Raw genomic sequence first — 12,187 nt, 5'->3', positions numbered from 1 at the left:
ATGATCATACCCCTGCACTCCAGCCTGGGCAACAGAGCAACACCCCATCTCAAAAGATAAAAAAAGAATAAAGCATGTCAAGGCCTCTCCATGCGAAAGGGAGGGAGGGGTGGGTCCAGAGGGGAGAAAGGGGTGGGCAATAGGGGTGATGTATCTCCACACTGGGGATGCCAAGCCCCTGCCTTCCATCTTTCTCATTGCTGGGCACCCCTGCTCCATCTGATCCTGATGCCCAGCCCAAGTCTCCCATACACTCGGAAAACGCCAAGGGGATTTCTCACCTTGTTTGTAAAATATGCAGGTTAAAGTAACTGAAAATTACTCAATCCTTTTCGACGCCTTCCTGAGGCCCCCATAGGCCTCCCACACACCAGCTGTATCACCCACTGGGAGGCTGCAGGTGGCTGAGACAGGCTCCGGGCACAGAAGGGGAACAAAGTCAGGGAAATGATGCAGAGTTGGCTCGTGGAGGTTGGATGGGTGAGGGGTGGTCCCGGGGTCTGCCTGCAGGAAGTCTGCTGTCAGCTGGCTATCAGACAGAAAGCCCCTCCTCTTCCTACCCAGGGGCAGAAGAGACTCAATTATGGCCGAGCATGGTGGCTACTATAATCCCAGCATTCTGGGGGGCCAAGGTGGGTGGGTCACCTGAGGTCAGGAGTTTGAGACCAGCCTGACAAATACGGTGAAACGCCATCTCTACTAAAAATACAAAAATTAGCCAGGCGTGGTGGTGTGCACTTGTAGTCCCAGCTACTTGGGACGCTGAGACAGGAGAATTGCTTGAGCCCAGGAGATGGAGGTTGTGGTAAGCTGAGACTGCGCCACTGTCTGGGTGACAGAGTGAGGCTCTGTCTCTAAATACATACATACATACATACATACATACATACATACATACATACATAATGACTTCATTTATGCCTGGCACTGCCCCAGTGTCTGCTCAGCTCTCCAGCAACTCCCACTGCCCAGATGAATCCACGGGGGCCCAGAGCAGTGGTCAGTGGGGGGAGGTGGAATGGGCACTCAGTACCCCAGGCACGGCTGCAGAAGGCCTCTGGGCAAGGGGACAGAGATACTGAGGCATGAGAGAGAGAAGCTCAGGTGGACCACATCAGCACAGCTCACCGGGCTCTCTGCAGTAGCCTCCCAACTGCATCCCTCCTTGGCCACTAAGTGTATTATTTGCACCCTAACCAGAATGATCCTATCAAATCCCAATGCAGACCATGGCTCACTTTGCTCAAATGCTACATGGCTCCCACCTCCCTCAGAGAACAAGCAAAGTCCGCTATGGTCTGCGAAGCCCTAAATGATCTAATCCTGTTCTCTCTAACCCCTACCCCAGTCTTTTACTCCACTCCAGACCTGCTGGCCCCCTGGCTGTTTCCTGTTAGGCCAGCACACTCCTGCCTAGGGCCTTTGCACCTGTTATTTCCCTGCCTGGAATGTTCTGGTGGTTCACTGAGGTCTCGGTTCCTCTGCACAGAGTTCTCTGGCCATCACCCCCATCATTTCCATGTTTTTATCCAACTTTATTGTTCTTGGTATTTACCACCTCCCAAAATAGTAGCCCTCATTGACCTGTTTATTTATTTTCTGTCTCTCCCATAGAAGTTGAGAACCTGGAGGGTAGGACATTGTGCTGTGTCCTTAGGCCTTGAACAGGGCATGGCATTTGCTGAATACACTGAACAGGGCATGGCATTTGCTGAACACATTAATGACAACAGAGACTGACCCACAGAGAGGTGGAAGGGGAAATAATGGATAGATGAATGGAAGGAGAGAAGGAAGGAAGGAGGGAAGGAAGGAAGAAAGGAAGGAGGGAAGGGAAGGGAAGGAGGGAGGAAGGAGGGAGGGAGGGAGGAAGGAGGATAAGATGGACAGATTGATGGACAAGTAGATTGAAAGAAAAATTGATGGATATGTGAATAAAAGGATAGATAGAAAGATGGGTGAGTGGAAGCAAAAATGGATGAATTAATGGAAAGATAAATATAGGAAGATGGAAGGAAGAATGAATGGATGGATGGATGGGTAAGTGGGTGGATGGATGGATGGATGCATGGATGGATGAATGGGTGGTAGGTAGATGGATGGATGAATGAATGGGTAGGTGAGTGAGTGGATGGATGGATAGGCGAGTGAGTGGGTGGATGGATGGATGGATGGGTGGATGGATGGATGGATAGGTGAGTAGATGAATGGATGGGCACATGGGTGGGTGGATGGGTGGATGGATGGATGGATGAGTGGGTGGGTAGACTAACAGATATTCAGGTGGAAACATGCACCAGCAGACAAACACAAGATCAGGGCAGTAGGGGCACATGGTTCTGCCTGAAAGGATTAGAGCCTAGGATATGGGCAAAGTTCACAGCCCCTTCCTGGGAGTCTCAGAACTCTCGAGCCCCAGCCTCCTTCAGCACGCCTCTCCCACAGGTCCTGCCCCAGGCCTGGCTCCCTCAGGAAGCGATGCTGAGGAACATGGCAGGTGGGGGACCAACCCCAGGCTTTATTGAGCAGATTCCAGGGAAGGGTGGACAGGTCAGCCCTCGCCCCAGCCCTGGAGCCTCCTCTTCTTGCCCTTGCAGCCCCCGCAGGGTGGGTCTGGGTCTTTGAGGTCTGGGTGCCTTTCAGCTGCTGAGGAAGCAGCCCCGCTTGTGCCACTTCTGGTCGCGGATGCGGCGCACAGACTGCAGCTGCGGCTGGCTGGCGTCCCACTCATTCCAGTGGCGGTACTCGCCCCGCTCAAACACGTACTGGCGCCCACGGTAGCCGGGGAACTCATAGCCAACCCACCTGCCGGGAGACCAAGGTTGAGATGTGGACGGTCTGCTTCCAGTCACCCTGCCTCCAGCCAGCATCTGACCATGCACTGCCTGCTCACATTCCTCCTCAGCTCCCCAGAGCCCTTCGGATGAATCCAAACTCCTTACCCTGCTCACAGGACCCTTCCCAAAGCATCTCTAGCCTTATCTCTCAACATCCCATTCACGACTCAACACTGCAGCCTCTTATTCTACTTTCCCAGAACCTGCTGTGTGTGTGTTGGGCGGGGGGTGGGGGGGTGGGGGGGGGGGCTTTGTATGCATGATTCCTTCTGCCTGGAACACTCTTCCTCACCTCATCCTTCTCCTTCCCCCTTTTTTCCACTTGCATCCCTTACAGCTCAATTTAGATGTCTCCAGACTCCTGCAGGCTGAATCGAGTACCTCACTGGGACTCCCAGTGCCCCTTGTGCATCCCAGTCACAATCCTGATCACAATACGCTGCGAATACCTGTTACTTTGTCTGTCTATCAGACTATGTAATCTTTTTTGTTTTAGCTGGAGTTTCGCTCTTGTTGCCCAGGCTGGAGTGCAGTGGCATGATCTCAGCTCACCACAACCTCCACCTCCCGGGTTCAAGCTATTCTCCTGCCTCAGCCTCTCGAGTAGCTGGGATTACAGGCATGCGCCACCATGCCCGGCTAATTTTGTATTTTTAATAGACAGGGTTTCTCCATGTTGGTCAGGCTGGTCATGAACTCCTGACCTGAGGTGATCCACCCGCTTCGGCCTCCCAAAAGTGCTGGGATTATAGGCATGAGCCACTGCGCCTGGCCCCAGACTATGTAATTTTCTTGAGGGCAGAGGATATGTGTCATTCTTGCTGTTCTCTGTATCTGCATACCAGCATATAGTAGATGTTCAGTAAAAAATTGTTGAATAAATTATTATCAGGGATGGGTGGCGTCTCTCAAGGTCCAACCCCAGATTATAAGCCCACAAGTGAGATGTAACCACCTACAAAAGCAGGTGATCCTAAGACTGCATCAACGGTGATATTAAGCCTAGAAAGAGGGAGGTGATAAGCCTATTTTCCTCTGTACAACTTGTGTCACATCTCAATAGCTGCACACATCCTGGGCCCCTTGGTAAGAAGAACACGAGAAGCTGTGAAGGGGAAGAACATTTCAAGAATCAGTTCAAGGGCATGGGGATGTTTAGAAAAGGAGCAAGGGGCCAGGCACGGTGGCTCACGCCTGTAATCCCAGCACTTTGGGAGGCCGAGACGGGCGGATCACGAGGTCAGGAGATCGAGACCATCCTGGCTAACATGGTGAAATCCTGTCACTACTAAAACTACAAAAAATTAGCCAGGCGTGGTGGCGGGTGCCTGTAATCCCAGCTACTGGGGTGGCTGAGGCAGGAGAATGGCGTGAACCCATGAGGCGGAGCTTGCAGTGAGCTGAGATCGCACCACTGCACTCCAGCTTGGGCGACAGTAAGAATCTATCTCAAAAAAAAAAAAAAAAAGGAGGACTCAGATGGGAACAGGTGGAGAGAACAGATTTCACTTGATTTAAGTCAAGGCTGCCTAGAAATCTCAATGTCAGGAGTGCAGGGAACATCAATCACGCAAGAAACTACGGGCACTGATTCTGTTTGGAGCCAGAGGCATGGCTGACCAGAAGATGGGGCAAGGGTGAGGGTTGGGTCCCTTACGTCCCATTGATGGCGCGGACACTCGCCACACGGTCCTGGAAGCCATGAGCCCAAAGGCTGGGCACGTCATCATCCACTATCTCCATCTTGCGGCCACTGAAAGCTGGGTTCTCAAACAGATGCAGCTTGTGATCTGGGCTATCCTGAGGGCAATATCGTGGGGTGAGCGGCTGCTCCCGTATCCAGAACAGAGGTCAAGGAGGCTCCAGATGCCGGAAAGAATCAACAAGTTACCACAAAATAACACCCACCCCCAAACCCACTGCAGGAGGGAAGGGACTCAGGAGATGCCTCCACCCCCAAATTCACTGTAGGAGGGATGGGGAGATTCCTCCAAAGCTGGTCGATTTAGGAATCTAGAGCCATAGATTATAAAACTGAAAAGGAATTTTCAGATCTTGTTCAATCCCATCATTCAAATGATAGAGAAACTGAGGCCTGGAGAGGGTGGACGGAGATCAAAAGTATCAACATATGAGCTTTCTCTCTTTCCTAACCAGATGCCAGTTTCATCTTCCCGGTTTCCCCTCTTCCATTGCCCTCTAAGGAGGACTCAGTTACGTGACAAAGAGAAAGGGTTGGCGCAGCTACTGGATGTGAGCGAAGCAGGCGAGGAAGAAGGGCGGTGTTTAAAGTGTCACTGTGGGTCAGGCATAGTGGCTCATGCCTGTAATCCCAGTACTTTGGGAGGCCAAGGCAGGCAGATCACTTGAGGCCAGGAGTTCAAGACCAGCTTGGCCAACGTGGCGAAATGCCATCTCTACTAAAAATACAAAAATTAGGCCGAGCGCGGTGGCTCAAGCCTGTAATCCCAGCACTTTGGGAGGCAGAGACGGGCGGATCACGAGGTCAGGAGATTGAGACCATCCTGGCTAACATGGTGAAACCCCATCTCTACTAAAAAATATAAAAAATTAGCCGGGCGAGGTGGCAGGCGCCTGTAGTCCCAGCTACTCGGGAGGCTGAGGCAGGAGAATGGCGTGAACCTGGGAGGCGGAGCTTGCAGTGAGCTGAGATCCGGCCACTGCACTCCAGCCTGGGTTGACAGAGCAAGACTCTGTCTCAAAAAAAAAAAAAAAAAAAAAAAAAAAAATTAGCCCAGCATGGTGGCAGGAGCCTTCAGTCCCAGCTACTCAGGAAGCTGAGGCAGGAAAATCACTTGAACCCAGGAGGCAGAAGTTGCAGTGAGCAGAGATCATGCCACTGCACTCCAGCCTGGGTGACAGAGCGAGACTGCAACTCAAAATGAAATAAAAATACATAAATAAAAAATGTTGAGAGAGAGAGAGAGAGAGACTGCACTCCAGCCTGAGCGACAGAGCAGGAGTCTGTCTCAATAAATAAATAAATAAATAAATAAATATATAAATAGTGTCACTGTGGACTGTGTCCCTTTCAGGTGCTAGAGAAACACAAGTGGAGAACTTAAAGTATTTTGAAGTTACTTTCTGAAGTTATTTCCTGGACTGCATTTCTTTGATAACAATACTGGTTTGAGACTGGACCATGTGGCTCATCATTTTAATAGGGTTACAAAGAAAAGTCCCAGTGCTATGCTGGTTTAATTCAAGATGTGAGTCCTGGTGTCTCAACTCCCAACCCAATGTGCATTCAATATCCCACTTCTTGTCCCACACAATTGTTCAGATCAGAAATGTGAGGGCCCTTCCCAGGCCAGGTCCATATGGGCCAAGCCCTCAACCCAGCTCGTGCAATGAGCTTGCCTGACCAGCTCTTGGTGCACCCTGCTTCCAGGAACGCTCAGAAGTGGGCAGGAACCATACTCACAATGTTCAGAGGCCGGAGGGACAGTAGGCTGTCACTATTACGGCTGTTGGACCAGGCGTCCCAGCGAGGATAATCCCCCTTCTCCAGAACAAACTGCTCCCCGCGGAAGGCCCTAGACTCAAATGCCAGCCACCTGAGGGAGGAAGAGGCCTGCCTGGGTCACCTGTGCTGCAGCTGAGGAAGCATTCAAGTTTAGTGAGAGAAGGATCCAAGAGCTGCTGACCTTGAACCTTGCACCCTCCCTCCAACCCTACTGCTAATTCCTGGATCTGTAATTAAAGGAGCTGCTAGGACATACCAGGAACTGTCTCTGAGACTCTGGGCCAGAAAACCATCCTAGCAAATGTTACTGAGAATCTAGCCTCTGTGCAAAGTACTCAGAAAAGTCTTTAGCACAATGCCTGGCACACACTAAGTACCCATAGGTGACAGCGACTTCTTCCTCTTCCTTTTCTTCTTCGTATTATATTGTTTTTAATATGTATTTATTTGCATCATTCCATTCATTTTCATAAAAACTCTCTCTGAAGTACGTACCATTGTTATCCCCATTCCACAGATGAGCAAACAGAGGCCTGCTGTGTGAAGCAACTTGCCGAAGATCACCCAGGTGGTTAGTGCCAGAGCCTGGACTTGCAATCCAAAGGCGGGAATTCAGGGCCCAGCTGGGATACCTGCCTACCTTGTGGACATGGATGGGACACTTACCCACTTTGGCCTCAGTTTCCCCATCTATAAAGTGGGAATAAGAATGACACCTCTCTCACAGGGTCATGAGGATTCAATGACATAATGCATGTTAAATTTTAGGTGTTACAATGATTATTAAAATGATAAATATTAAATCCCATGTTCCAGTCACTGAGCTAGGTGCTAGGTCGTCCTTGCTGTTTTTCTTCCAACTTCAGGTATCCTGGGATTTGCTGCAGATATCTAGGATTCTAGAGAATTCTTCAACTCTCATTTTACAGATGGAGAAAATGAGGCCAGAGAAGGCATGGGAGTTGTCAAAAGCCCCACAACAGATCTAGAGCTCAGACTGGGGCCTCCACATTCCCAGAAGGCTCAGGGCTGTGGTGAGGGACTGGGGGTCTAGGTACTCACGGCCCAGACTCCACTTGGATGGAGCCCACCTTCTCCAGCAGGCTGTCGGTCAGGCTGGGGCACTCGGCCGAGAGCTCGCAGCGTTTGCCTTGGAAGTTCTCTAGTTCGTACACGATCACCTAGAAGAGCAGCGTCCTAAACATCGCACCTCTGCTGGGCTCCCGGCTCCAGCCTCTGCCCCTCCTTGGGGCATTAGAGGGAGGTGCCATCTGCTTTATTCTCTCTGCATCTCTCCAGCCTGGAGCCAGCACCGAAGCGGGCCTGCACTGCCCTCTAATGGCCATGGAGGGAAACGCGTTCAGGAACTTCAATGAGATCAATTAAACTAGGGATTCCAACTCTAATGTCCGGCAGGAGCCAGGTAGGGAGCCCAGTGGACTGAAATAACCCGAGAGGTTGGTGGGGAAATGAAGCTGCTTCTGGCAATGAGGGAATGAGGTCCCAGTTCCAATTTTTTCAAGAGAAAAATTCAGAAATCTGTATTTTCCTTAACATGAAATTTCCCCCTTTACAAAATGAAACACCTGTTTGCAATCTCTGGAAAGACCTCTGCCTGCCCCAAGCCTAGGTGAAGAGGGGCTGCAAAGGCAAACTAAGGTTTTGCCTCTGTCACCCACCTGGAAACACAAACTGACTTTATAGAAGATCCACAGTGAACATCTGTTCTAGTCATTTTACAGAAGGGATCAAAGAAGCTCAGAAAGGGTAAGATACTTGCCTCGGGCTGCACAGCAAGTTAAGAGGAGGCACTGGGATTCGACCCATCCTTAGACTCTGTCTGGAATAGTTTCCCAAAAAGACCCCGGAGATGGTTTGGAAAGGGTAGAGCCAACACATTCAAACCTTCTCTCAGATTTCTAGTGCGCCTCCCTCTGCTAGCTGGCTTCACTCATTTCTTTTAGCCTTTACACCAACTCTGGGCACGATGTCTGGGCACCATCCACATTTCAAAGATGGGGCTGTTGAGGTCCAGAGAACCTCCAAAACCTGTGCCCTTTTCCCCAGAGAGGGCACGACACCAAGCTGAGGTCAGACAGGAGAGTCAGAGCTCAGAGCCGTGTTTCCAGAAACTACCGAGCCTCTCTGATCCATTGGCACAGGCAGGATGTGGGTGACCATTTCCGTTTTGCAGACGAGGGAGGATGCAGCAAAGTCATGAAACAAGTTTCTAACGGGAGGGTGGCAGTCAGAGGACCCACCCGGAGCGTTTTGTCTTGGCCTGGGTGGTTGGAAGGATGGCTGTTCCTTTCTGCAGAGGTGCTGCTTGGCTGGGAAGATGACCCTGAGGCCCAAGAGCAGCCCTCTAACCCCCTCCCTGCCTAGTACCTTGTAGCTGCCCCCAAGGCCTCCATGGCTCTTGCCAGCTGCAGCCTGCTCGGGTGCTCCATGCTGTTCTGCCATCTCCCCAGGAAGACCTCTGGCTTCAAATCAAAGGAAAATGGGTCATTGGATCCACCTGGGAGAAGCCAGGTGTTGCTGTGACTGGAGTCCAGGATAGCTACAGAGCCTTGCGGCCCACAGGGCATGGCCATAACTTATGATGATCGACATTCGGTCATTCAGTCATTCAGCAAACGTCCATTGAGCACCTACCATGGGCCACGTGGACTGAGACAGTGGGATCAGGAGCCCCATTGTACAGAGAGGAACTCTGAGGCTCAGCAAAGTGAGGCCACTTCCTCAAGCACACAGAGGAAGTGGCCTGGGTCGGGGCTGGCTCCAAAGCCTGTTCCCTTTTCCCCCGATCCAAATGCTCCCCGAAACCCAGGTTTCCCAGAGCTCTCTGCAGATGTCCCACCCCCAGACCCTGGCTAAAGGGTGGGCTTCGGGGGGTTTCCTCTACAGGGGTCTCTCCCACCTCCATACTCCAGGAACTCCTTTGTTCACTGGTTACTTTGTTCATCAAAGATTCCATGAGCACCTACACAGTGCCAGGCTCTGGGCTGGGTGACCAGGAGGCACAGGAGACCCCAAATGTCAGGAGATGGACAGACAGACCTCTAGAGAAAGCGCTTGTAAGACCAGGTCCTTAGACACTTGATCTGGGTCAGTCTCCCAGTGTTCGGTTACTCATCCCTTAAGCATTTATTGAATACGACTGTGTACCAGCCACTTCAAGACCCAGACACCGACAGTTCTCCTTCATTGCTACAGGGACAGTGACGCGCAATACAGGCCTCTGCTGCAGTCACATGGAAGCATGCTTATCATTGTTGCACCCATGGACACACACAGGACTGTTCTGTTTGTCAGCACACACACACATACGTGCACACACCACAAAAGTTTCTATGGTCACTATCAGTCATATTTCACCTGTGGGGTCACAGGACAGTTTCTCTCTCTCTCTCTCTCTCTCTCTGACACACACACACACACACACACACACACACACACACACACACACCCCTGCCCATTTCAGACATCCACAGTGGTACACAAGGCACCTACATCTACACCCCACATCCAACTGTTACCCACCCACGGCTCCCAGCATGGCCACCCCAGCATGCCCAGCTGCACAGCCCACATACTCTGGACACAGGCCTAACCACGCACAGCCTGCAGGCTGTCTGTTCTGTCTGTCCCAGCCTCAGCAGGAAACAGAGCTTGGTCCAGCTCACAGGGGACTCTTGGGGGACTTGGCAGGTACCATGTGTGCCCACTCCCCTCCCTCAGAGGGACTGTTTTGGAAGGTCCCCTGCCCTAAGCACGTGTCCAGGGGCTTGGATCCTGGCCACTGCAGACAAGGGTCCCCTGTTCCACCCCCAGCTGGGCTGTCAGGGTCCTCTCACTGGGACCTGACCCTTAAGGGTGGCCCTGGTTTATTTGCAGGCGGTCAGCCATGCATGTCTCACAGAGACCACCAAAGGTCCAGGCCTGCCAGGGTGGCTTTTCTCTCCCCACCCCCAACCCATCCCAGAATGAACCTGTTGCTGTAGCCTCGGGAAGAACAGAGCATCCACGGCCGTCTGCAGACTCGCCTGCTTTCGCAAGGGGCATGCTATTTATGAGCACTTTCTGACAGCCCAGCACATCCCAGCCTGCTGAGGCAGCACCCTGTCCACCCAATTTCATCCAGGCCATTTCACTCCAATAGCGGGTCCACGGAGGCCCCCAGTGCCTGTCTCCTCAGCCACAGCCTCTGATGACTTCCTGGGGGCAGACAGACTGGCTTTGTGGGAAGCCCAGCAGCACTGGGCGAGGGGCAGAGTGTGCAGCTCTCCGGTGTCTCTCCACAACCACCAGCTCCCTGTCTTTGGTTTCTTGGGGTCACCATTTCCTACTGGGGTACATGAAACCTTTGGAAAGATTCTAGTTCTCAAAATGAGGGACCCAAGACACTCTCCATTTTCCATGTGCCATGTGGCCTAAATTTTAAGTCAGATCACCCTAAACATACTCTCCAACTTGGGCACAAATCCACCCACCTGTTTCCACAGGATACTGTTACAGAACTGACAGACTGACTTTCTTCCTGCAGAAGACATTCACAAGTAATAGCTACCATTTATTGAACACCTACTACATGCAAGGCATTGTGTCAGCTTCATAAGCAATATGTGGAAATCTCACCCAGCCAGCTTTAGGGGAGGAATTGTGATTCCATTTTATACATGGAGAAAGGTTCAGAGAGGTAAACTCATTTACTCAGAATCACACAGCAGAGAGAAGGGGCTGGCCTGCTCCATGGCCTGGGCTCTTAGCCTCAATAGAAATAAAAGTGACCATCACAGTCAACTTATTTATGACCAAAGAAAAGGTAGATCCAGGCATTTAAAATTTTTTTTAAGAGATAGGATCTTGCTACATTGCCCGGGCTGGACTCAAACTCCTGGGCTCAAGCAATCCTTTCTCCTCAGTGTCCTGAGTAACTGGAACTATAGGCACGTGCCACTGCACCCAGCTCCCAGGAATTTTCTTTTCTTTTTTTTTTTTTGAGACGGAGTCTCGCTCTGTTGTCCAGGCTGGAGTGCAGTGGCGCGATCTCGGCTCACTGCAAGCTCCGCCTCCCAGGTTCATGCCATTCTCTTGCCTCAGCCTCCCAAGTAGCTGGGACTACAGGCACCCGCCACCACGCCCAGCCAATTTTTTGTATTTTTAGTAGAGACGGAGTTTCACGGTGTTAGCCAGGATGGTCTCGATCTCCTGACCTTGTGATCTGCCCGCCTCAGCCTCCCAAAGTGCTGGGGTTACAGGTGTGAGCCACCATGCCCAGCTGCTTCCAGGAATTTTTTAAGTGTCTAACAAAGTATAATTTTGCCTGTAATCAATATCTAATAAGTGATTATTTTATGAATAAAACTATACTGGAGCAAAGGAGTGAGTTAACAAGGTTTTCTTTTGTTGTTGGTATTTGCTTTTGGCTAAAATCCTCAAGTCAGCATAAAACCCAGTTACAGGCCGGGTGCGGTGGCTCACACCAGTAATCCCAGAACTTTGGGAGGCTGAGGCAGGCGGATCGCGAAGTCAGGAAATCGAGACCATTCTGGCTAACACAGTGAAACCCCGTCTCTGCTAAAAATACAAAAAATTAGCTGGGCGTGGTGGGGGGGTGCCTGTAGTCCCAGCTACACAGGAGGCTGAAGCAGGAGAATGGCGTGAATTCGGGAGGCGGAGCTTGCAGTGAGCCAAGATCGTGCCACTGCACTCCAGCCTGGGTGACAGAGCAAGACTCCATCTCAAAAACAAAAACAAAAAAACAAAACAAAACAAACCCAGTTACCCTGTACCCCCTAGAGGGAGACGGTGGTGAGATGCTGTGGATGACAGCCGGACTCTGAGTCACACAGATCCGTGT

At 51.3% G+C, this 12,187-nt stretch overlaps 1 protein-coding gene across 1 annotated transcript; it reads right to left on the bottom strand.

Moving 5' to 3' along the window:
* Positions 1-2,491: 2,491 nt before the first annotated feature.
* Positions 2,492-10,362, bottom strand: CRYBB3 (crystallin beta B3). Its single transcript, XM_010373299.2, has 6 exons — positions 10,317-10,362; positions 8,713-8,807; positions 7,387-7,505; positions 6,283-6,415; positions 4,495-4,637; positions 2,492-2,805 (listed from the first exon to the last, which is right to left on the bottom strand). Exons 2-6 carry the CDS (start codon positions 8,785-8,787, stop codon positions 2,640-2,642), a joined length of 636 nt encoding a protein of 211 aa, XP_010371601.1. The 5' UTR covers positions 8,788-8,807; positions 10,317-10,362; the 3' UTR covers positions 2,492-2,639.
* Positions 10,363-12,187: the final 1,825 nt, after the last annotated feature.

Source organism: Rhinopithecus roxellana, chromosome 13 (genome assembly GCF_007565055.1).
Source record: "Rhinopithecus roxellana isolate Shanxi Qingling chromosome 13, ASM756505v1, whole genome shotgun sequence".
In the NCBI taxonomy this organism is placed as follows: domain Eukaryota; kingdom Metazoa; phylum Chordata; class Mammalia; order Primates; family Cercopithecidae; genus Rhinopithecus; species Rhinopithecus roxellana.
The sequence above is the reverse complement of the archived record's forward strand: the minus strand, read 5'-3'. Positions and strand labels throughout refer to the sequence as shown.

Coding starts and splice junctions, on each gene's coding strand:
- CRYBB3 (XM_010373299.2), bottom strand. CDS start 8,787: ATGGCAGAACAGCATGGAGCACCCGAGCAGGCTGCAGCTGGCAAGAGC. Junction 6,416..7,386: donor ATCCAAGTGGAGTCTGGGCC/GTGAGTACCTAG, acceptor TTCCTCCCTCAG/GTGGCTGGCATTTGAGTCTA. Junction 4,638..6,282: donor CCCTCCGGCCTCTGAACATT/GTGAGTATGGTT, acceptor TATTGCCCTCAG/GATAGCCCAGATCACAAGCT.